General features: G+C 37.7%; 1 protein-coding gene across 1 annotated transcript in view; it reads right to left on the reverse strand.

Moving 5' to 3' along the window:
- Positions 1 to 27,056, reverse strand: part of FRAS1 (Fraser extracellular matrix complex subunit 1) — a 452,432-nt gene that overhangs the window by 419,244 nt on the left and 6,132 nt on the right. The window contains exon 2 of the mRNA XM_007455407.1: positions 25,878 to 25,909. Coding sequence (XP_007455469.1) covers positions 25,878 to 25,909 — 32 coding nt within the window. The remainder of the gene's footprint in view (positions 1 to 25,877; positions 25,910 to 27,056) is intronic.

The following is a 27,056-nucleotide window of genomic DNA, read 5'->3' on the forward strand; positions in this document are numbered from 1 at the left end:
CTGAATATTTAATATCCATGATTTATAAACTACAAATTTATCCTTTATGCTTCACATAATTATAATCTTGCCATTTCCAGAATAATGCTCCTTTTGGAAGTTTTACATTTGAAAATTACACTCAGTTACTGTGCAGAAGGATAAGAGAAGCCATTCTATGCAATGACAGCCTTTATATCAACTAGAGGAAAATGCCTTTCTTCAGTTGTCAACTTCTAGAAAAGAATCTCCCATGGCATTTGTTCTCTTAATGACAATGGAAAAACCATTTTTTGCAACACACAGCTGCACTTTAGGAATAGTGGATTTATAACTTCAATGATCCTGAGTCCAGAGTTAATGGTTTGAGGGCCACGGGAACAGCATTAGCTGCCCTCAAAGATGAAGTAAGAAAGTGACAGCGTTCAGGAAGGCCTCTTTGGCCCTCAGAGCCCAATTTTGCACTCTACCTACCATGGTAGTTTGTAAGTCAAGTTCTGAAAATAAGGGGACATTTTTTTCAATAGAAAAAATAGCTTCAAACTTAGTATAATTTTGAGACCTTTTTACCTTCCTGTAGTCTTGAACAATCAACTGGCTCTCAAATTCCAGAGGTGTTCAGAACTTTCTACATTAGCATGTAGTTCAGTATAAGAAACTGTTCAGTACTTTTAAAATATTCTCCACACCAATTGAGTTAGCTTCCTTCCAATTTGGACCTTAAGGCTCTTGAGTTCTGCATGGTAATAAATGCACTGCTTGTGTTTAGCTAGAGTATTATGTTCTTGTACAACATAAACTCTGCCCACCATATGTGCACCCACAATTACGTGAAGGGTGAGGAAGCACAGCTTTAGGGTCGGTTGGTTCTGAGTCACAAGTCTGCAATGCCACGGTCTTCAATGACACTTGTTACACATTGTCTACGTGGCTGATTTCAAACAGATTTTGAAAAAGTGAAGTCTGAAGAGCTAGATACAATTTATATTTCCTCCTACCCATTTCTATAAGGGGCCCAGACACCTGGCTAATGTCATAATATGTGTTCTCCAGGCAGACAGAATGAGAAGTCAAATGACCTGGAGTTTGTATCTCAGAGTAAGAAACAAATTAAAAACTTGGAATTCACAAAAAGAGAGCAATTAGAAGTCAAAATAAAGGATCCACGTGTAATCGAAGCATGATTCAAAGGCAAGGCCTCTTGGGTGGGCCCCACCAATTTGTGATTTGTTTTAACATACTAAGCCCTATTGGATCAACAATTCTCACCTGACTCAGGCCAGGTGCGTCTCCTTCCCCCTTCTCATATCTAAGAGTTCCTAGAAGGAGAAGCTGGGCTGGGAATCAAGGGGAAAGGTCTCCCAGATAGTCAAAGTTGAGCCTCCAGCTCAGTCATCAATGCCTGGCTGCTGCCATCTGACTTTTAATGCTACTGTTAGTTCCTTAGGTCTGTGAGTTAGAGGTTTTGACTTATTTCTCAGGATGTCTTCAGATGTAAGTCACAAAAAGACCAAGTACAAGTGGTTGAAACTTCTCTAAAAATAGAGAATTAAAACACCAACACTGATGGGCAGGAGGGGTGAACACAGTGCATAAAAGAAATGTAAATGGGGCTTCCCTGGTGGCGCAGTGATTGAGCGTACGCCTGCCGATGCAGGGGACGTGGGTTCGTGCCCCGGTCTGGGAAGATCCCACGTGCCGCAGGGCGGCTGGGCCCGTGAGCCATAGCCGCTGAGCCTGCGCGTCCAGAGCTCTGCGCGTCCGGAGCCTGTGCTCCGCAACGGGAGAGGCCACAACAGTGAGAGGCCCGCGTACCGCCAAAAAAAAAAAAAAGAAAAAGAAAAAGAAAGAAAGAAATGTAAATGGTCTTTAAGTATATGAACACAGAAATGTGATTAAAACTATGCTGAGTAACCATTTCTTACCTATCCAATCCAACAGTTTGACAGCACACTTAATCATACAGAGAAGAATCATTTCAAGTGACCTTAAAACACAGAAGTTTGACTATCCTTAGTGGAGTACATTCTAAAGACCAAAAAAAAAATTATCTTAAACTATTTTCAGTAATCATATTGATCAATTCAACATCAGTTTTGCTCATATGAAATTATTACAGATATGTAGTATCTGTAACTATATTAATGTCATTGTGAAATAAACTTTTCAAAACAAAAGACAGTAAAAACAAAAGTATTCCTAAATTTGAAATAGAATTAAATATAAGCTCATGCTTTATCTTCTCTTTAAAAGGAAATATGTATTTCGTAGCTCTATCCACTGAAAGGACCAGGAAACAATGATCAATCCAGGAATAATAAGTAGCTTTCAGCATCTAGATTTTGGCCCTTGAATACCACTTCCCACTAAAAGGAACATGAGATCATTAGAAAACTGGCTGACTCTAGAGTGGGGCAGGAAATGTATGAGGAACATCTTTTATCCTAGAATCAAGGAATTTGTCACAGTGTACTGGGGTCTTGTCTAAAGGACTCAACAGCAAAAGTAAAGGACTCACTACCCAAAGATGAGACAGACTGGGCAGCAGAAAGAATATTAACAGCAATGAATTGCTACACCTTAAACATGTTAAATATCCATGAATCCACAATAATACGGTTTTAAAAAGTAAAAAGGGGAAAACCTCACTGGTCCCCTTTGGTGAATGCCAAAGAACGAAATCATTATTCTTAAAACTAGTAAATGAAAGAGAAAAGAAAAAAAAAAAACAACCAAGAATTTACCGTACTTTTCCTCTCTGAACTGTGCCTTAGGTTAACCAGATACATGACATAGGGAAGTTTTACCTTTTAGATGGATTCAAGCTCATAAAATAAGGAAGGAATGAGAGAACTGGAATATCAGCATTTTGCTAAAATCTAATAAAATTAGAGATTCCAGTTATGGTCATTGATAGCCGCTAACACTATCAGGTGAAAAGCTGATGGATAACTTTATAATGTAGGGTCAGACTGATAACACCTGAACCTACTTATCACTCTTAACATCACACAAAAAGAGAGATAACCATGTACCTCTTGATCAAAGTAGTTTTGTGATCTATGTTAAATTTTTTCATAAAAGAACCTGAATGAGTAAAGGGTCTAACTACAAATTTACAGAAAACACCAAGGACAGAAAAAACATGTTAAATGACACCACAGAAATGCATTCAGAAAAATTTGTAACATAGGAAATCCTACAGGACAAATGAAACAAGTATCTTCAACAAATAAATTGCAAGGAAAAAAAGGTGGATGTGCTTAAAGATTAAAAGAGATGTGCAGACTATATTTGTATCATGTTTAAACAGTCCAAATATAAACTATAACCCACTAGAAAATCAGGGAAATTTGAACGCTGACAGGATAGCTGACGGTCATGAACTGATAATTATTAATAATAAGTGACGGGAACACGAGGGTTTATTATACTAGTCTTTCTTTAAGTAAAAAAAAAAAGATTTAGATAAGACAATATCCAAATAAGATATACATATGGCCAGTTAAACACATGAAACAACGCTCAATATCATTAGCTATAAGGAAAATGCAAATCAAAACCACAGTGAGATTCCAAATTATACCCATTTAGGGTGGCTACAGTCAGAAACTTAGAAAATATCCAGTGTTGTCAAGAATGTGGAAAAATTGGAACCCTCATACACTGCAAGTAGGACTGTAAAATGGTGCAGTCACTTTGGTAAACAGTTTGGCAGTTCCTCAAATGATTAAACATAGAATAACCATCTGACCAGCAATACACTGCTAGGTATATACACAAGAGAACTGAAAACATAGGCTCACACACAAACTTGTACACAAATGTTTATAGCAGCATTATTCGTAATAGCCAAAGTGGAAGCAGCTCTAATGGCATCAACTGATGAATGGATAAATAAAAAGCAGTATATCCATACAACAGAATATTATTTAACAATAAAAAGGAATGAAGTATTGATTCATGCTACAATCTGGATGAACTTTGAAAAGATTATGCTAAGTGAAAGCAGCCAGTCATAAAAGACCACATAGTGAATTATTTCATTTATATGCAATGTCCAGAATAGGCAAATCTGTACAGACAGAAAGCAGAACAGCAGTTGGCTAGGGTTGAGGTGGGGTGGGGAGTGAGGAAAAATATTGGGAGGGAGATGGTGACTGCTAAAGGGTATGGGCTCTCTTTTCTGGAGTGATAAAAATGTTGTAAAATTGATTGTGGTGATGGTTACTCTACTCTGTGGGTATACCAAAAACCACTGAATTGTATACTTTAAATGAGTTAATCATATGGTATGTGAATTCTATCATAATAAATGTCAAAATAATAATAATAATAATACAGTGGTGGCCAAAACCAAGTGGCTTAAACAATAAGGAATCATTTTTTCTTAACTAAGAAGTTCAAAGGTAGGGTGTTTCTAGGCTTGGTTAGTTCAGTGGGTCAACAGCAACATTAAGGACACCAATTCTGTTCTTTGTCTCTGTTCTGACCTGCTAAGGTGGCACTCTGTCCTTACGCTTAGTCCCCTGATGACCAAAGTATTTTTGCAGCTGTTCCACAGTACCAGAGACAACCACGTCCAGAGGAACAAGAGACTGACTCTTTCCTGGATCTCTTTTTGAGAACAAGGAAACATTTTCCAGAATCTTGCAACACACTTCCCCTTAACTCTCAGAGTCCGGAAGTGCATCTTACGCCATGCCTTGACTGATCGAAAGTCAGGGAAAGGGAACCATGGAAATGCCTAGATTATCAGCCTTCAAACTGAGTGTATTAGAGTACCGTAACGCTGTGGCTACCTGAAGTCTCCTCAAGGGAAGAGTAAGAACAGATAATTTAAAGCAACGTCCAAATCCCCATATCCATATGCTTTCTTTTCTAAGAATAGGCTAAGCCTTTCACTATCTTTTCACACTATAAAAGAGAGGAATACTTCTCATCCATCCTGAATTTTTATACAGTAAAATGCTAGGATATGTTAAAATATCAGGGTCACCAAACACTGGGGCATTTTGAAATACCAATGTAGGTGTTAAGAAAGTAAATTACTCTGATAACTTGCAACTAATCCTTCTGCAAATCAGACAGTCAGCAATCCTTCACTTTTAATAAAATTGAAGAGGGACCTAATCAAGTTGTCAGCCAATCATTAAAAATAATTCTTAATGATAGATCACAACTGATTTCTGGCCTATAACTTAGAAGGTTAGGAGTTCAAAGAAGCTATAACAAATTCCTTCCTTTCCTATCTACTTATTATGTGAACAGGATTTCACAGAGTTTACATCCAGACAAGTGAAAAATGGGAATAGAATTGATGCTGAACTGTGTGTCTCATATAGCAAAAAATTATATGCATTCTGCATGAACTAACTGAAGGGGAAAAAAGCCCCATCCATCTCATTAAGAGATGCATTCCCAATAAAACTGTACGTCCTAACATTTAGCAAGTATTTATCAAAACTTGTAATGCATTTATGTTGTTTTGCTCAACTGTGATAACTCAATCCAAAGGAAACTATTTAACACTTAAAAGCCTTATGTTCACAGGAAACATTACAAATGTTTTAAATTTAAATTTATATACACATTTTGTTGCAGAGAAATATAATAGGACAATCAATAAAAGACTTTCAAGCATAAAAATAAATTACATAAGGATAAATTCTGGGGGCAAATTGGATCAGAAATGAAAGCCTGAGAAGGAAACAAAGTACATTTCCTTACAAAGAGGAGTTTCTGTACTTTTTATGGGTGATGGTTGGAATCAAATTGCTACATTTGATTCTGTTGGGTATACTGACATTTTAGGATAGAACTGCAACAGTCCTAAAATGTCAATGTTTTCCATATGCAAAAAATTACATCCATTGTGACTCACGCATCTTATGATTTAAAAACTTAGATATAAAACTGTAAATGTGTAAAGAGGTACATGGTTTTCAAAACTATTTTGAGGAGATATGAGTAGAAATGAAGAAAAAGAAGAAGAGCACTGACTTAGGCCAAAGAAAATTCATCACTAAGCCTGAGGAGGGGCTCCACCTCTGCTAAAGGATATGGCCATGAGAAAGGAAAATGCCTGAAAATAACAGGGTTCTCTGAGGAAGGAGGGAATGGGAAAGAGGAACAAAGTCTTCTTACATAAGTAGAGTTTCTGTCCACCTATCCTTGACCTACAATGCCCTGAGGCAGCTGCCGAGGCCTCGAGTTCCTTGCCATCTACCACCAGACTCTGCAGCGCCCATATATCTCCAGCTGACATGAGCAGGTAGGTGGGGATCCCATGACAGCGGGGCTGGGATAAGGTTCTTGCCAATTTATCTCCTGGGTTTCTAAGAGGGTCTGAATCTCAAGTATTATGAGTCTTTCAGTTTTACCCCCCAGAATCTCATTTCCAGGTGCAAAACTGCTCAGACAGGCTGGGTGGGCTGAGTTTGTGTGTTGCCCAAAACTATACCTAGAATCATTGCTTTTTTGGTCATCAGTTTTGCTACAAAGACTATACGAGTGCTGTCCAATATGGTTGCTACTAGCCACGTGTGGCTATTTAAATTTAATTAAAAATAAAGAAGATTCATAATCCACGTCCTCTTTCACACTAGCCACCTTGCAAACGCTCAACAGCCCAATGCAGCAAGTAGCCACCAGTACAAATACAGAACATTTTCACTGCTGCAGAAAGTTCTACTGGAAGGTTCCACCATGGCAAACGCCATCCTCATGCAGGGGGACTCTCCTCTCAGGGAACCTGCTGTTCCTCTTTACAGCCTTCCTTATCCTTGGCACCACACTATCCCAGCCTCATAGTGTTTAAGACATGACACCTGATGTCTGAATTCCAATTGTTTTCGGGGTTGAAGCTCTTTCTCACGGGGATATCAGGCCCCAGACAAATCAGGGAATGTAGCTAAACACCAGTTTAATATATACAAGCTTTCAGCATCAGGTAAGGAGGTTTTGTTTTTCCAGTACAGGGAAGGAGGGCAGATTTTAGGAGGAAATATCCCAACACCACCTGCCTGCACATCCTAGTTAAGATCCATCCGGCAAGACATCCGAGGACAGATTTACAAGGTAATATAACTAACACTTGAAACTAACACAATATTGTTAATCAACTATACTCCAATATAAAATAAAAATGTTTCTCTACAGGAGGCGGGGATGAACTGGGAGATTGGGATTGACATATATATATATATATATATATATATATATATATATATATATATTTTTAATATATTTATTTATTTATTTATTTATTTGACATATATATATATATATATATATATATATATATATATATATACTATACATAGCATGTATAAAATAGATAACTAATGAGAACCTACTATATAGCTCAGAGAACTGTACTCAATGCTCTGCAGTGAACCTAAATGGGAAGGAAGTCCAAAATAGAGGGGATATATGTATGCATATAGCTGATTCACTTTACTGTACAGTAGAAACTAATACAACATTGTAAAGCATTTATACTGCAATAAAAATTAATTTAGAAAAGAAAACAAAACAAAATTTTTTTAATTTTAAAAATAAATAAAAGGTAATGTAGTTATGAAGAATTTAATAGGAAAAAAAGCACAGTCTTGCCACACAAATGGAAGATTAGAAGTGAACTGAAAATAAATATCCCATAACCATAAAAGAATTTCAGGTGGTAAAGTGAGCCCAAAATGAACGCATCCCCAGATGCATCTCATGGAATGCTTACATATATCTTCTTGTAAAGCAGATTTGTACGGTTTACACATGTATTTATGGCAAAAACAGAACTGAGCATAGAAAATATTATTTCACACTGTGTTTCCCAAAGCAGATACCTCACCAGCTATTCACACGTACAAACTTTGGACAATAGAATGTATCTTATTAAGATAAAACCTATTCCACTTAGAAGAGATTTGATTTTTTTATTAACAACTTGTCTATGATAGAAAAAAATGATTTAAATATGTATGTATAATATGTATACATACAGAAATATCAAAATCTTTGCCCAAAGTGCTTACCTATGCATTCTACTCTTTCTCTTAGATGCCTGAGCGCATCAGCCTCTTCTCTACACAACGTGGCTGAACACTGCAATTATGCCTCCTCCTCTAACTCGCAGCAGTAGTATGGATAGGAATGCTCTCTGCAGCCCTGGGGAAATAAGTCAATCAAGTGCTTCTAGGCATACACATCGTGGTATCTATTTGGCTCTTCACTGACCTTTGTTGTTAGTTCCTTTTTCTTAGCTCTGTTTCAAACATGTGAACCTTTGGTGAGACATCATTCCATTTGTGTGGTTAAGTTGTACACAGCAGCACAATCAGGGATTGTGGCCCAATCAGGGATCCAGAAGATGGCAGTTTTCAAGACAGGACTAATGGCAGAATAGTTTTAATGGTTACACACCAAAAAAAAAAAAAAAATCATCAGATACAATAAGGAGATGATTGTAAATATTGAAAATGAAAGCTCTTAGGTCTGGCTCCTAATTCATTTCTATGTTTTATTGCATCATCAGTTTGGGGTAAAAATGGAGAGGTTAGAACAGAGGGATGTAGATGAGAAAAACTGGGGCATATACCAAAAAGAAGAAGAAATACAGAATTTAGAGACCATGCCCAAAAGCAGAGACATAAAACAACCTCTACACTAACGCTCAAGCTGCTTCTGACATCTATACACAAAATCCTTACAAGGAGATAGAACAGCAACAATAAGAAATGAAACAACGCATTAAGCCATGATTTCTAAGGACGGTTCAAGCTATTTAAAAAACACACAATGCCAGTGGCCCCCAAAGTTCTTTTCAGAAAGATGCTTTTAACTGTTTCTTTGTTCTTTCTCTCCAACGTACCCTCCAATGTTTCCATACAGTCCTCTTACATAAATATAAATATTTTCAACTCACACTAATGGAAAAGTACATGGGCCTCCCACCTGGGACAACCTCAAGACCCTATGCTTTCCTGCCGAATCCCCACATATGCTCCTTTGCCTAAACTACCAAAACTCAGCCAATTTCTCTTTGCTTTGAATCAGTGGCATCCAGAATCCTTGAGCCTTAAGGACTTTCCTCAACTATACAAAACTCATGCTGAGACATACCAGCATCAGCATGAAATGCAACTTGCCTCACATATGAACATTGAGTCACTAACCTTCTATCTTTGACTAAATACAAATGGCTGAGTTTTTATTCCTTTCCCTAAAAGCAGTCTTTGAGGGTCTTCATGAATAGAAGCAAGTAAGTTAAATATCCCAAATAAAGCTTCCTTACACTGGGAAAAGAAAGCTTAATTTACAGCCGCTGAATAAAGGATAGGGAAATGATCAAACTTCTAATATCACAAAACAAAACTGCTATCTTTCTTCCACACTTTTAGGAGTCGAAGAAGGGAATTTTTTCCTTGTGGGCATTACAACTCCAAAAACCTTAGAAATGATAACCCTTTCAGATAACAGTCTAAAGCTCTTAACACCTGAAGTGCCATGGTTTACCTCACTCTGCTCATTCCTCACGGTAGGACAATGAATTTGCCGTGGTGGCTGTACATCAAATCATTGACTCATTCCAGAGGACTGGAAAAATGTTTGGCCCCATAGGCACTGAGCCCCAACTTTCTAGTCAGTACATTTTCAATCTCCTTTACAGATGGTTTTCTCTTTGTACTAGTCATTTACCAAAGAAAAATAAACGAAAAAAGAACTAAGTACCCAAGAAAGTTTTCCAAACAAGCATTTCAAGAAAACAATAAAACGTTCCATTTCGAAATGCATTCACAACTAACTTACCACTCATTTACTTCAGATCCCTCCAAATTACGAAAAAGGGCATCAACATGGCCCTAATTCATCAACTATGCCCATGTGTTTGCTAAGTATTCTTCTCAAACAACTAAAGGTGTGTTATAGAGTAAAATGGGTCCAACCAACTTTCTTTCCCAACTTCAGATAAAGGCAAGTGAACACGGATGTTAGTCTAGGGCTGACCATAACAGGGGGAGTCAAAAGATACGAGACCTGGTTCCAGTGATACTTTCTCTAGCCTTGTTCACTAGGCCAATCAAGCAGATGATAGCTCTCACTTAAGACTTAGTAAACAAGCCACACAGCCTCTAAATGTCTGTTTATCCTTGTAGAGAACACCTGTTTCTGTCCTTTGGCCAGCATGTTTCATTGTTAAAACTGCCTTCCTCTACGTGGTAATGTTGGTAAATCATAAGGCTTCTTCTTCCCCAGTGAGAATATGATTATACCTGGGGGTATAATCCTTGACTCAAGCTGGGCCAAGCAGAGATTTTCCTAGAATTTTGACTGGTGATGTCACTCCAAAAAGGGGCTCTCTGTGAATATGAGCTATTTGAACTATGTAAACCAATGCTGCCACCACAAAGAGACTGCCTGAGATGGCGCTAACAAAGAGCAATGCAGAGGCAAGAGAGGTGTCACATGAGCACAGGAACACAGATGCACCTGAAACTAAACTCTTGGGTTAAGGGAGCAATAAATTACAGGCTTTGCTTATGCCAGTTTGAATTGAGTTTCCATCGCTTACACTGAGTCCTAAATAACGTAATTTTCACATACCTCCTCCTCCTTTGCTTCTGTCTTTGAAAAAGAACCTTGTCTAGGTGGACCCTGCCACTTAAGGTCTGACCCCAGTCCATCCATCTATCCTGTCTTGAGTGTCTCCATGCATTGTCTCTTCATTCTCATAACTCCTATCCTCTCCCTCCTCTGATTCCATACCCTCTACTCTATAAGCTTTCTCCCTCAACTTTTGACATAAAATGAGTTCCCCCCCTTTATCAGACTCCAATTACAGAAAGGCACATTTTTAAAAATAGTTTTAATCACAGGGTTTGAATTGAGCACTCCGCGTTTTGCTGAACATTACCTCATAAATCTGTCCACGTGGCTAAATGCTCTTCATCTATTATTTTAATGGCTATGTAATATCCCATGTCAACTTAATCTATGATGATTTACTTAACCATGCCTCTAATACAGACATTTAGATAACTTCTTAGTTTATAATATAAATAAAGCTGGAAAGAACACTTCTTTATGTATAATTTTTCTTTCTTCTAAATTAATTCCTTAGGGTAAATTCCCAGAAGTCTCATCAAAACTGGATTTGATCATATCACCTTACACCTATTAGAAACTTTTATCTAATAGGAGTAAGGTGATATCCCATTATTGGTTTAGTTTTTAACCTGGTTATTAACAATGATTCTTCCTAATATATTTGTTTGCTACTTGTATTTTCTCTTATGTGAACTCTCTATTCTTATTCTTAGCCAGTTTAATTCCTAAAGTTTGATGATATTCTTAAATATTTGTATGAATTCCTTATAAGTACTAAGGAATTCTTTAAAGCACTAATTCTTTGAAAATCTGTACTCTATTTGGGGTTTTTTTAGTTTTACATTATTAGATATTTTTTGAATTTCATCAAATTTGTCAATATTGTCTTCCATCAGCCTTTAAAAATCAATCATTTTTAAAGGCTCTACAAATAATAAATGCTCTACAAATCAAAAGCTCTACAAATAATAAATGCTGGAGAGGGTGTGGAGAAAAGGGAACCCTCCTACAGTGTTGGTGGGAATGTAAATTGGTGCAGCCACTATGGAAAACAGTATGGAGGTTCCTTAAGAAACTAATAATAGAGCTGCCATGTGATCCAGCAATCCCACTACTGGGCATATACCCTGAGAAAACCATAATTCAAAAAGAGTCATGTACTACAATTGTTCATTGCAGCTCTATTTACAATAGCCAGGACATGGAAGCAACCCAAGCGTCCATCGAAAGATGAGTGGCTAAAGATGTGTATAGATATAGATATAGATATATACATCTATATATCTCTCTATATATAAAGTGGAATATAACTCAGACATAATAAAGAATGAAATATTGCTATTTGCAGCAACATGGATGGACCTAGAGATTATCATACTAAGTGAAGTAAGTCAGAGAAAGACAAATATGTATAATATATATGTAGAATCTAAAAAAAGATACAAATAAACGTATTTACAAAACAGAAACAGACTCACAGACATAGAAAACAAACTTATGGTTACCAAAGTGAAAAGGGAGGGGAAAAAGGGATAAATTAGGAGTATAGGATTAACAAATACACACTACTATATATAAAATAGATAAGCAACAAGGATTTACTACGTAACATAGGGAACAATTTAAATTTCTTGTAATAACCTATAATGGAAAATAATCTGAAATATATATATCAATATAAATATATACATATATAACTGAATCACTTTGCTGTATACCTGAAACTAACACAATATTGTAATCAACTATGCTTTAGTTAAAAAGATCAATCATTCAAAAATCAAGTGTTGGTTTCATCCTTACATCAGAATTCTCTACTAATACCAGCCAATAGAAGTGAAACTGTATGACTTCCCTGAAGGGCAATTTGGTAATATGCATTATATACGTACACAAACATGTACATCATGTGGCTCAAAAATTGTATTTCTAAGGAATTTACCCTCAGGAAATAACTGAAAAGTGTACAAGAATGTTCATCACAGTGTTGCTTACAATACTAATATACTGGAATATGAATATCAATCAGTAGGGATGGCTACAATAATTTACACTGTATACACGATGGATTTATGAAATAGATTAATGTATATTGACATAAAAAGATATTCATGACACAGTATTAAATTTTAAAAAGTGACCAAAAATATGCATATTATGACGCCTGTTTCTGTTAAGCACACACACACATACAACACACAAACACTTATAAAAAAAAAGAGTTCTGCAATAAATTCACCTAATATTTAGCTCTCATTATTTTTGTTCACAGAATTACTGAAATTAATACTTTTCCCTTCTTTTTATATTATATGTTTGTTCTTTTAGAACAAACATATTACTTTTAATATAATAAATAAAAGAATATGACCATTCTCAGTTAGAAAAACCAAAAAAGGAAGGTATCATTCTCAAAAGTTGGTATAATATTCTGGGTTTTGTGGTTTGGTTTTAAAAACACGTTAATATTTATCCTCTTTAATTGTTTGCTTCTTAACTCAATAATTTATTTATAGTACAAAAAACAGAATTCTTAGTTTTCAAGATACAATGTTGCTTACTAAGTATCCTTGACCTTAATAAGTTTGCATAAAAACACCTCGCAGGAAGACATACGCCTTGACACTCGCAGAAAGACATACGCCTTGACACTCGCAGAATTTCTTTTATTATGCTTTATATTTATCTCCTGCCTGTTATCATTGCGATTTTTCCTCCAAGTCATCAGTGAAACAGAGTGAGAAATGTGAAAAGATGTTTCTTCTTCAACAGCTTAATTCATTCTACTAAAGAAATATGAGTTTCTCTCCTTTTCATAAGCACTTGAGTTATCTTATTCCCATAAAATCTCCCTCTTTTCCTCCTAAGTCAAACTCTTAAGAATCTTTTCTAGCGGTTCATAGTTTTCCAAAGGTCCTACTATTCCTTAAAGTATCTTATCACAGTTGATCTTTCTTTTAAAAAACGTATTTTAAATGTAGGAATGATAACTCTGATAAAATTCTAAAAGCAAACAAAAGACAGTAATTTCTGTTGTCCAGCACAGGAGAAAAACTATACTCTTCAAAATCCGGGGTAGGATAAATAAAATAAAGTTTCCATTCAAAAAAATTTAATACACTAAAATGTACTTTATTTATCTTAATGCTACCGAGAACATAATTTAATCTTTGCAAGTTGTAAAGTAGAAAAAAGAAGTGCCAACTAAAGAGGAAGGAGAAAGATTCCATCACAACCTCAGGGGGAATCATTATGAACATCAATATTAAAGGAGTGGATTAATGCCTATTAATAGGGAGTTTCACGTGACATAATCCAAGATGAACCTGTTTTTGCTGAACTAATAACTCACTGTTGGATTATGTCTTCACACTGATTTTTTTTTCCAGCAGTGATGATCGGTTACATGGAGCCACCCTCTCCAAAGCTCTACAGAGCGACTACATCTGGACTCGGATGAAGAATGAGGAAAGGGAGGAACATGGCAGAGGAAGGTGCCATGATTTCTCACTTCCAACAATACGCTAATCAATTTGTAGTGACAGAGTTAGAATTCAAGAGCAAATGATTTCCATTTCAAAGGGTCCCCATGGTCTACAGAATGTAATTCACATGCCTATTCCAGGCCCTATGTGATCTGGAGTTTAAAAATCCCTTCTCAGTGTTTTATCCCATCACTTCTCACACTTTAATCAAACTGCACTGCCTTTGCCACTTATGCTTTTACTCACACTGATCCTCTATCTAAAGAGCCCTTCCCTCATCTCTTCCTATTCTAAACTGACCCATATTTTAAGGCCAAGATCAGAAGTGACTTCCTCCATGAATAACAGTATTCTCAACAGCTAGAACGTACTTATTACCTACTAGTGCGTACTTACACATGAAACCCCACGTACTTTCAGGTGTCATCTCATTTATCTTTACAACAGTCCTGTAATACATGCACAACTATTATCACAGATGTAGAAAACAAACTTATGGTTACCAAGGGGGAGGGGGGGTAGGATAAACTGGGAGATTGGGATTGACATATACACACTGCTATGTATAAAACAGATAACTAACACGAACCTACTGTATAGCACAGGGAACCCTACTCAATACTCTGTAATGACCTATATGGGAAAAGAATCTAAGGAGGACTGGATATATGTATATGTATAACTCATTCACTTTTTTAATATGGGAGAAAATATTTGCAAATGATATGACCCATCCAAAACGGGCTAATATCCAAAACATATACACAGCTCACACAACACAACATCAAAAAAAACCTGGATTTAAAAATGGGCAGAAGACCTGAAAAGACATTTTTCCAAAGAAGATACGTAGATGGCTAACAGGCACATGAAAAGATGCTCAACATCACTAATTGTTAGAGAAATACAAATCAAAACCACAATGAGCTATCACCTCACACCTGTCAGATGGCTATCATCAAAAAGTCAACAAATAAATGTTGGCATGGATGTGGAGAAAAGGGAACCCTTGTACACTGTTGGTGGGGATGTACAATAAATTGGTGTAGCCACTGTGGAAAACAGTATGAAGGCTCTTCAAAAAAACTAAAACTAGAACTACCATATGATCCAGCAATTCCACTCCTGGGTATACATTTAAAAAAAAAAAAGAAAACACTAATTCAAAAAGATACATGCACCCCAATGTTCACAGCAGTATTATTTTTACAACAGCCAAGATATGGAAGCAACCCAAATGTTCATCAACAGATGAATGGATAAAGGTGTGGTAAATGTGTATGCAATGGAATATTACTCAGCCATAAAAAGAACGGAATTCTGCCATTTGCAACAACATGGATGGTCCTAGAGAGTATTATGCTTAGTGAAATGTCAGACAGAGAAAGACAAATACTGTATGTTATCACTTATATGTGGAATCTTAAAAAATATAACAAACGAATGCATATAACAAAACCAAAACAGTCTCATAGATATAGAAAACAAACTGGTGGATACCATTGGGGAGGAAGGGGTAGGGGCAAGATAGGGATATGAGATGAAGAGATATAAACTACTATGTATAAAACAGATAAGCAACAAGGATATATTGTACAGCACAAGGAAATATAGCCATTATTTTGTAATTACTTTAAATGGAGTATAAGCTATAAAAATATTAAATCACTATGCTGTACACTTGAAACTAATATATGGTAAATCAACTATATTTTAATCAATCAATCAATCAATAAAATTTAAAAACCCAAACCCCCTCCAAAAAAAGAAATTTAAAATAATAATTATAAAATAAAATCTCTCATTAATAAAGAATTCTCTTTCTCCTGAGGTTTCCTTCTTGTGAAGGGATATCAACATATACCTCCAGGGCTTTCTTTTCCCTGGGAAGGTGGCACAATTTCTCTAACTAGCAAATTTAAGGGTAACTGGGCCTGCTTAACTCAGTTTTGTCTTCCTTCCTCTTCTAGGAAGCAAGCCTTTCAACCAAGAGCATAAGTTTTGCTTTGCTCTTGAAGCAATAATTCTCACCTGAGCAGCCCTTCTGCATGGGAAAGCTGCCTCTGTAAATCTCTGTCTGTGATGCCTAGTCGGCTGGATGGTGTGGGTTCAGAATCAGTAAGCCTATCTGGCTAAGAGAATTAAAGCTATATCCTCCACGTTAGCTTCACGGATTAAAAAACTTAAAAGGTGATTTTTACTTCTATATCTATTCTTTGTTTCAGAACTGGAGAGAAAGAGGTGTTCTTTTTTTTTTTTTTTTTTTTGGCCCATCCCACACCCATTCAATTTGCCTTTGGAAGAAAGGAATTACATAAATTTAATAAATAACCCATCTTGGGAGCTGTCAGGAAAGAACTCACAGGTCATGGCCCAAACTCAAACATCTCCTGGGCACTAACGATAAACTGTTTCTTACTGTGAAAGCTTTTCCCTTTCCTTCTTCCTTCCATTTAGTTTATAAACTCAGGGAAGCTACGAAATCATTGCTAAAAAGAATTTAGCTGGCATACCAGAGGATACGTACTTATTTTACATAAAACTGCTCAGATTTTTAAAAATTATTTTGTGCAGATTTTATATCTGTGTCCCTTTTTGTCACACAAGCAGAATGCCATCCATATGAGATTTTCAAAGCCAAATTTTCTTTAGACATTTGCCACTCAAACTCCAAGAAAACATAAGCTTGCTTAACACACAATTGTCATTTGGTATTTATGTATCATCTTTTCCCTTAGTAAGCAGAGGGCTTTAAAAAGTAACTAAAATGAGATAACACCATAAGGTGTTATAAATGAGTGACAGTTCTTTTCTAGGAGATATATATATATACGCATATATAAATGTACAATGTATAAAATAAACATGTATATGTACATTTTTGTAGTTATAAACAGACAAATGAAGACAAAAAAACAAAATGAGGTACTAGGTTGTAAGGCAATTGGAGCAAAAATGACACAAACTTTAAAAAAAACAAAAAAAAAGGTGTGGGGAATATATGGTCTGACCAGAAAATTGAAATATATGATCATGCTACCATCTTTTGAACAAAGTAATAATGGCTGCCAAGCTCAGCTGCATCTTCTAAATTCAAAACAAAGCATAAGAAATGTGTTTGTTAACTTAAAACATCTGTTCCTACCACAAGAATATGAACAAGAATGAAAATGCATATGGATTATTCATCAATAGAAGCACAAAATCTCTTGTACTATTCCTCTCACACAACTATGCTCAGAAGATATGAATTTCCAAAGAGGAAACTACCACATCTGATTATGATGGACAATTTATAAAAACCCAGTAAAGAAAAAAAGAATCATCTGAGGCACCAAGAGCCCAATTCTCACTGCCTGGTACCCAAGGGTACAAAATCAGTCCATTTGAAGGAACGCAGGGGAGAAACCCTTCATCGTACACCTCTGGGGTCAGGAGATTTTCTCACCACCACTCCACCCCTGCCACAAGGGCTTCCATAAGGCAGAAACACACAGCTCTAACCTTCAATTCACGCAAGTCAGAACCCAAGTTAGAAAGGCTTTGTAAGTCATCTAGACCAAGCCACCACTATCTCATTTATGATACAGACTTTCCAGTCTCCACTTGAATATCTCTAGTTAAAGGAAGTTCATTACTTCTCAAACTTTATTCCAGCACCTAGCAGAGTGATGATGTGCTGATTTTCGGTAAAAAAAATGTTTTTACCCCAGAATAATTATATTTTAATAAAGAGTAGTCTCTCCCACTTAAAGGCATATTACTCAGTGTTTAAAAATAAATGAAGAGGCTGAAAAAATGATGAATTCTTGTTAAACTATAATGAAGAACAGTGATATCCTACAATACCCAATAGTACTCTTAAGGGAAATTAAGGAATGGCTGACGTTATTGTTTCCCTTCTGAGTATATCCACAAGATGCCAAGCATTCCCCCCACTGCTGAGAAGTTCAGGGTGTTTAATAGCAGTCGCTGACCAAGATTTACTAAGTGTCTGGGGGGGCTTTGAGCACTTAATAGGGAAAGCCTCCAAATTCTCTTCATTTCTCTTCTCCATAAAATTTCTTGAGCATGAACACAAGTCTGAGACATTTTCATTTCTACGGGCTACCTCTTTTATGTTACAGTTTCAAATAAAAGAATGCTATAGCACATCAATTTTTTAAAAGGACGCTAGCACTGAAGAGCTCTACTTGCCTTCTTTAATCCTCCTTAACCCTAATCAACAAGGCTTACAGATTAGACCAGAAGTTCTCAATTTCTCCCACCACAACATACAGTGGATAACACTCCCACGAATATATCAGACTTTGACAAAACACCAAAAATATTTTGTAAAATCTTTAATAGAAGTAAATTAAAACCACAATGAAATATTACCTCAAACCTGTTAAGCGGGCTATTACAAAAATACAAAAGATAACAAGTATTGGAAAGGATGTGGAGAAAGGGAACTCTTGTACACCGTTGGTGAAAATGTAAATTAGTGTAACCATTATGGAAAACAGCATGGAGGTGCCTTAAAAAAATTAAAAATAGAACTACTTTATGACCCAGAAATCCCACTTCTGGGCATTAAGTCCAAAAAAAAAATGAAATCAGGATCTTGAAGAGATATCTGCATTCCCATGTTCCTCTCAGCATTATTCCCAATAACCAAGATGTGGAAACAACCCAAACACTCATCAACATAAGAATGGATAAAGAAAATGTGATACAGATAATGGAATATTACTCAGCCTTAAAAAAGAATGAAATCCTGCCGTTTGCAGCAACATAAGTGCACCTGAAGGACATTATGCTAAGTGAAATAAGCCAGATGCAGAAAGACAAATACGGCATGATCTCACTTACGTGTGGAATCTACAACAGTTAACCCTCATAGAGCAGAAAGAAGAATGGCTGGCAGTGGGTGTGGGGAAGAGAAAACAGGAAGAGTTTAGTCAAGGGGTACAAGGTTTCACTTGTGCAAGATGAACAATTTCTGGAGATCTAATGTATAACAATGAAACTATAATTAACAATACTATATTATATACTTGAAAGTTGCTAAGAGGGTAGATCTTAAGTGTTCTCACTGGAAGGAAGGAAGGGAGGGAGGGAGGAAGGAAAGAAGGGAGGGAGAGAGGAAGGAAGTGAGAAAGGAGTGACTGAGTTGATGGATATGTTTTATTAGCTTGATGGTGATTATTTCACAATGTATACACATACCAAATCATCAAGTTGTACGTCTTAAATATATACACTTTTTATTTATCAATTATACCTCAATAAAGCTGGGAAAAGATTTAGTAGAATATGTAGGATTGATTGCAGGTGAGGGCTCAGCTGTAACTCCACCCCTTTTCTTTTATTCAAGAAAACATATCGAGCAATATGGGAAGAGTAGTGTTGTAATAATTATATACATATATGTATAAAACAATTTTATATAAACAAACAGCAAACTCAGGTGCTCTAACAAATCTTTTGTGACCTTCCTCAAACTGCTAACAACACAACAGTGAACCTTTACCCAGGGTGAGAGCCATCCATGAGACTAAAATTCAAGCTTAAGTACTACAGTAAGTTAAGAATTTTAAAGTTCTAAAGCTGCACAGTCCAACACAGTAGCCTCGACCCACGTGAGGCTATACATTTTAATTAACATTAAGCAAAATTTAAAATCTAGTTCCTCAGTGTCACTAGCCACACTTCAAGTGCTCAACAGCCACATGTGGTTTGTGGCCACCACACAGGACGATGCAGCTCTGGAACATTTCCATCAGCACAGAGTGTTCCACTGGATGGCCCTGGGCTAAGGAATCTTGGAGAGGATCTAATCTAACTCTCTCATTTTACGAATTTAGAAACTGACACCTCATTTCATTCAAGTGACTTACTCAGTACTACACGGCTAGTAATTACAGAGCCAAAACCCGAACCAAGACACCCTGGCTTCTACCATGCAGTCATTTCCACTCCGACATGTCACTGCCACCTAGGTGATGTGAGTGTCTCTTCCTTGCCAAGCACAGTTCTGGGTTCTTTCACAAGCATGCTCCCAGGTAATCCTCACACCGACCCTATGAGGTATATTATTATATAGACAATGAAATTGAGACTTGGCTGTTTAAAGTATCATATCTGAGGCCACACAGCAAGTATGTAGCAGAACCAGATTTAAACTCCAGAGCCTGGATCTTTCCACTGTGTTATACTGTATATAGTAAACACTCCACAATTTTAATTCTTCTTGAAAACTTTTTCTTCCTTTCAAATGTGCTAAAAGTTAGTGTCTTGTGATGCACTTTGTCAGCATTTGTGAGGAAAAGTATTCCAAGTAGGAAAATGCCAACACTCGACACTTTTGATCTGGGGAAGAAGAGAGGCTGTGTCCACCTTTGCTAAGTATACCTGCTTTACAGCAACAGTAATAGCAGCTAACCTTTATGGTAGGTCACAAGCTAAGCGCTTCCTGCTGGTCTCTTTTAACCTTCACAACAACGCTGTGAAGTAAATCATTCATCTCCATTTTACAGATATAAAAACTGAAGAGGGCTTCCCCTGGTGGCGCAGTGGTTGAGAGTCCGTCTACCGATGCAGGGGACACAGGTTCGTGCCCCGGTCCGGGAGGATACCACATGCCGCGGAGCAGCTGGGCCCGTGAGCCATGGCCGCTGGGCCTGCGCGTCTGGAGCCTGTGCTCCGCGACGGGACAGGCCACAGCGGTGAGAGGCCCACGTACCGCAAAAAAAAAAAAAAAAAAAAAAAAAAACTGAAGAGTTCAACCATCCACCTCCAGGAAGAACCTATAAAGGAGATGTTTGCTTGTGGTGAGGCCAAAGGAAAGCGAAATTCTTTTTACTCAATGTTGACAGAAAAGGACAGGAGATAGGTGAAAACTTTGAAATAAAAAATCTGTTTTCCTCCTCACACTTGATGCCCCTGTCACAGTTAAACATATTAAGTAGGTAGCTTCCCTCTGAGGGACTCCTGATTTAACCCAGTCACTCTCTCTCCCACTGTGGCTGACTTTGGAGAAAGTCCTGAGAGCCCAGGGGTGCAGCGATATTGTGGAGGAGGAAACACATGCCAAAATAGACTATGCAGTGTTTCTAAAGGTAGGGGACCTTCCCGGGTATTTTCTGACCTGAAGAATGGAAAGAAGAGAAAGGAGGGAAGACAGTGTTAAAGAAAGAAGAGAGACAGACAAAGTCAGTACATAACTGAGAGACGGCTACATGGGGCTTAGAACCCAATGACCCCAGAGTGTCTCCACGAGTCCACAGAGGTGTCAGAAGTTGGGAAATACAGCACATTGCTGGGGATTTGTGTGGGTACATATATATAATATAGCATGTACTATATGCTAAGGTGGAATAACCCCTAAACCTTCCTTGCTTTGTGTGGTGAATTTAGCACACACTAGTGTGGGACAGCCTCAGCTAAATGGGAAGGGGTGAGCCAGGGACAGCTGGCTTTTGCAGGAGGTCGGGACAGAGGCTGGCAGAGACAACTGCGTGACAGGTGCAGCAGGGAGGGGGTGGGAACATAGGGCTGATGGTAAAATAAGCTAGCTGTGTTCAGAGACAACAAGCAGACTGGCTTGGCTGCGAGAAACGGCATGCTCGGTGGAATGGCTTTAAAGTCAGACCCAGGTTGCAACGCCCTCTTCCTCTAGCACTGACTAGCTGTGTGATTTTTGAACAAGTGACTTACGAGTTTCTTAGCCTCAGGTTCCTGATCTGTAAAGACAACGCCTATTTCCTGGGATTGTTGAGAGTATGAAATACATAGCAGGTGCCGAATAACAGTTCCTTCCTCTTGTCCTTTTTCTTGGCTGGTAAAGAGGAATTTTGTTATTGCAGAAAAGCACATTCCAGGCACTGTGTCTGGGTGTCTTCCCCACATTACCTCCTTTACTCTACAAAAACCCTTCAGGAGAGGCTCTATTTATCCCCATTTCACATAGGAGGTGATAGACATTCAGGAAGGTTATGTAACTTGGTCACAGAGCTGGTTTGTAGCAGATGAGGAAGAATCAGAACAAGGTCTGTCGGCAAAAACCCTAATATGAAAAGATACATGCACCCCAGTGTTCATAGCAGTACTGTTTACAATAGCCAAGACATGGACTCAACCTAAATGTCCACCGACAGAGGAATGGATAAAGAAGATGTGGTACATATACACAATGGACTACTACTCAGCCATAAAAAAGAATGAAATAATGCCATTTGCAGCAACATAGATGGACCTAGAGGTTATCATACTAAGCAAAGTAAGTCAAAGAGAGAAAGGTAAGTATCATATGGTATCACTTATATGTGGAATCTAAAAAAATGATGCAAATGAACTTATTTACAAAGCAGAAATAGACTCAGACATATAAAACAAACTTATGGTTATCAAAGGGGAAGGGATAAACTACGAGTTTGGGATTAACAGATACACACTACTATATATAAAATAGATAAACAACAAGGAACTACTGTATTGCATAGGGAACTATATTCAATATCTTGTATTAACCTATAATGGAAAAGTATCTGAAAAAGAATATATATATATGTGTGTATATATATATATATATATATATATGTATAACGGAATCACTTTGCTATACACCTAGCTATACAGTTGTGCTATATAACACATCATAAATCAACTATACCTCAATTAAAAAAATTTTTTTTAAAGATCTGTCAGACTACAGAGGCCCTGAATGAACCACTCTATCTGGCAGCTTCCCAAGCAACAAGTGATGAGATGGAAAAGGTATCAGTGGAAGGAATCCTCACAAGACAGGTTGAGAGTTATCAACTAGCAGCCAGAGCCTAGATCTGTGTTCTCATTTGCTTGGTATGTTTCATGGAATTCTGGGTGAAGCTGGTGCTTTGCCATTATCAACCAGACCCACTTTCCACTTCTGGTTACTCACCTGAGTAATGAAGGAAGCACAAGAACTTCAATCCCTGCCTCACTCTCCCCACCTATAAAATGGAGAGTTTGGACCACATGATCTCCAAAGTCACTCCCAGCTCTAAAATGCACGTGGGTAGAATTTACAGGGTTTGGGGCTGGGACACCATGCCACTATCCTCAAAGCCAGCCCCTGGCTGTGATGCCTCTTACCATAGAAATCCTCTCACCCAAGGAGTTGTCTAATCAGAGAATCCTAGAACAGTATATAAATGTTCTTAAACTTTGTATTTTAATTCAAAATACATAAATACACATTCATTCAATTTCATTGATGCAGGTGCAGTGCTTTTCTTCAAAACCAGGCCATGTGGCAAGAGAGCAGCGATGAATTATTCATACAATTAGCTATGGCCACAATGCATCATCCCCACTTCCAGTTTGAAGTTCCTTAAAATGGAAAGAGAACTTCAAGAGGTTGCAAATAAATCCGAATGCAGAATCTCTCTGGACTTTTTGTGCTTTTCCCCCAATCTTTTATAGTTGTTTCTCTCATACTTAATTTGACAGCAAATTTTCAGTGACTCACCTCTACAGAGTCTTTTTTTAAAGTATTCAACACAGTTTCCCTAGAAACAAATGCTATTTCTTTTCATATTCCCATTTCAGCAGTTTAATTAAACTGTAAGTCAGGTTTTGTCATTCTTCTGCTCTAGCTCCTCCAGCGGCTCAGCCACCTGACTGAAAGGACAAGCTAAAGTCCACAGAAGGACACGCTGCTCTGTCACTGCCAACCTCTCTGACCTCATCTCCTGCCATCTTCCCCCTGGATCACGTGCTGCAGCCACAGTGACCTCCAAGTACTTCTTCAAATGGCCAAGCAAGCTCCCACTTCAAACTTTACACTCCCTGTGGAATTCTCTTTCCCTGGATATCCAAGGGGCAAGCTCTTAGAGTGCTCTTCGGGTCTTTCTTCAAATGTCACCTTACTTTCTCAGGGAGACCTTCCCTATCCCCTTATTTCAAGACGCCACCCTTGTCCCCTATTCAGCCTTTTCTATCTCCGGAGCCACACCCATACGGTTTTCCTCCTTAGCACTAATCTGACATTCTAAATATTTTATTCATTAGAATTCGAGCTTCATGAAGGCAAGGATTTTGCCTTTGTTCACTGATGCATTCCCAGTGCCTAGAATAGCAGGTCCAGAGTTGTCACTCAGTAAATATTTGTTCAATAATAATCTTTATTATTGTAGTAAATGTACTGTCTTTCTGCCTGAGTTGCATAACCACAATCACAAGTACATCAGGCTAGAGGAGGTGTAGGAACAAACACAGCAGAGTCTTGGTAAGCCAAGAAGGCAACTAGAGGGGTCAGGAGTGTGCTAGTGCCCCCACTCCTTTAACTTGATCAAACCAAGCTGACCTCTTCCCGTACCTGATGCTTTCGTATTCAAATGTACAATACCATGCTGCCGCCGTCAAACATAGAAGGTAGTCTAGCCACTTTCTTCAGATTCAGGAGAACAACAGAAAGAAGACAGGTTGTTTTGTTCTGGTCCACCTCTTAATGGTCAATTACCTTTAGCAAACCTCTCTCTCTCTCATCCTTGGTTCTTCATTAAAAAGGGGGAGAGTATAAAATAATACATGACCTGCCTATTTCACTGATCTGCTGCATGTATCAGGTGGATCGATAGCCGTGAAAAGATATTGAAACGTTACAAAGGACTCTATACAATAAGCAATTTTCTTTGTATTAAAATGGACAACTAACTTGTCTATAATATCTACTACAGCTCCCCAAAACTGATGATGTATTTTATAGCACTTTGATTTTAAAATGATTCCTAAAATGTATTAAAGAATAAACAGAAGCAAGAGCAGGCTTTTAAGGGCATGGAATGGGAAAGAGAGTGGAAAATGGCTTTCACCTGATTCTTTAACAGAAAAATATAAGGAAGGAAAAAACACATCAATCTCCGGAGCAGTAACTATATTACATAAAGTTCAGATTCAAGAATATTACTGTGAACATCTACAATTATCTAGACTCTCAGATATTTCAAATATTTCTCATCTATTTCAATACCACAAGGACAATCCAAGATGACATACTGGTATCACACATGTCAATAGCGGGTTGGGATATAAATGAGCAAACCCTTTCCAACCATCTGAGTTTTGTTTTTATTACAGCCTTTATTAAACTAAAATAAAAAAGTGGTGAAGAATGACTTGTCACACCACTTATTAGAGTTGATGGAGTGTAGACAGTCTTTTCAATTGGCTTTTAACACATTGTTATGCACCATAGTACATTATTAATGAAAAGAAATGCAGGAATCTTGCATCAGCTTTTCCCCCAAGTGATCCTGACATTAAATTCAAAATCAGTTCTCCTCTATGTGGCAAAGGATCAGAGATAAAATGTTAATTTGTTTGTTACCAAAACTTAAAAGTATAATTCAAAGCAACAGTCAGGATCTTCCATATTGTACTCAATAATTGTATATTTTTTTGGAGGGGGGGGCGTTCAAAGGAAGAAACAAACAAGTTGTTTGGAAGATAAACAAATTGTGCCCTAGTTCATATCTGACAAAAGAATGGGATCTAATTTTCTCTCTGATTGAAAGAACTCACAAGACAGCCATGGAATGCAAATTGGTATTGGGTGTTTGAACTTCTCTTCCAATACCTGAGTATCCAAATGGAACTAATTCACTCTGGAAAAGGTATTAAGTAATTGAGCATGATTGTGCCAGAATGAGGGATAATCCTCAAACTGAAAAGGAAAATAAATACATTTTACAATGACAGGGTCACCTCACTCACTCAGTAACCTCAATCAAGCATTTTACATGCAAAATAAATAAAATAAATATATGAAGAATGACCTACCGCCAACAAGGAACCCTCATAGACACAAGCACCTGTGGGGAAAAAACAAGAATTAAAAGGGATGCATAATAGACCAATAGGCACTGCCCTGGCCAAAGTACACTAAAACTGCATCTACATGCATCATAATCAGCAAACTGTGCTTTTTCCAAAGCTTGAGGATTCTGCCCCCCTGGGGAAATAATCCCATACACCAAAACAACATTTCTTGGACATGCATGAGGGAAAGCATTTTTAAAACTCATTATTTGAATTTTAAAATAAATGTATGTATAACGACATGCTATAAATACACTGGTGTATTTTCCTATATGACAAATCAGCAAAGCCTTCCTAATCCAGTCCCAATTTACTTATCCAGGCTTCTCTGCCACTCTTTGCTTACACAAATTCTCCAGTCCAACCCAAGAGGCCAACTTAGGATCCCATGGTAATGCTTTCATATGCCAATGCCTTTACTCATTTTTGTTTCCTGCAGGAGATGCATTTGGTCTAATCAATTTCCTTGAACTTGATCCCATCTCCTTCATGGAGCTTTCCAGACCACAAAATCATGCTTTTTCTAAACCAATTTTTGAACAGCACAGCAGGTGTTGATTTAACCTATAAACATGTAGGCAGTGTGCTAACAGATACTAGCTCTGAAACAGGCTGCAAAGCAGATTGAAATAGCATACACACACCAAGACAGAGCACACCTTGACAATGTGGACTCCACATTTGGACTTCCCTCCAAAGAGGGAAGGACACATTTTACTACAGTGCTTGGACGCCAACAGATCATTCGTGAAGTCTCAGTACTATTAACTTCTCAGGAAAGGACTGGTCTACCTTATCTACTAATAATGGAATTAAGAACAATATTCAAAGAAAAGGAGATGGTTATTTACACTTGGGGTGTGAATCAAAGATCTCCATGGGCAAATTTATTGAAATGACTTTTTGTGCCCTTGAAATTCAAATAAGAATCACTTGAGATAAAAATCTTGGGGGAGGGCTTCCCTGGTGGCGCAGTGGTTGAGAGTCCGCCTGCCGATGCAGGGGACACGGATTCGTGCCCCGGTCTGGGAGGATCCCACATGCCGCGGAGCGGCTGGGCCCGTGAGCCATGGCCGCTGAGCCGGTGGGTCCGGAGCCTGTGCTCTGCAACGGGAGAGGCCACAACAGTGAGAGGCCCGC

Source organism: Lipotes vexillifer, unplaced genomic scaffold (genome assembly GCF_000442215.2).
Source record: "Lipotes vexillifer unplaced genomic scaffold, Lipotes_vexillifer_v1.1 scaffold749, whole genome shotgun sequence".
Classification (NCBI taxonomy): Eukaryota; Metazoa; Chordata; class Mammalia; order Artiodactyla; family Lipotidae; genus Lipotes; species Lipotes vexillifer.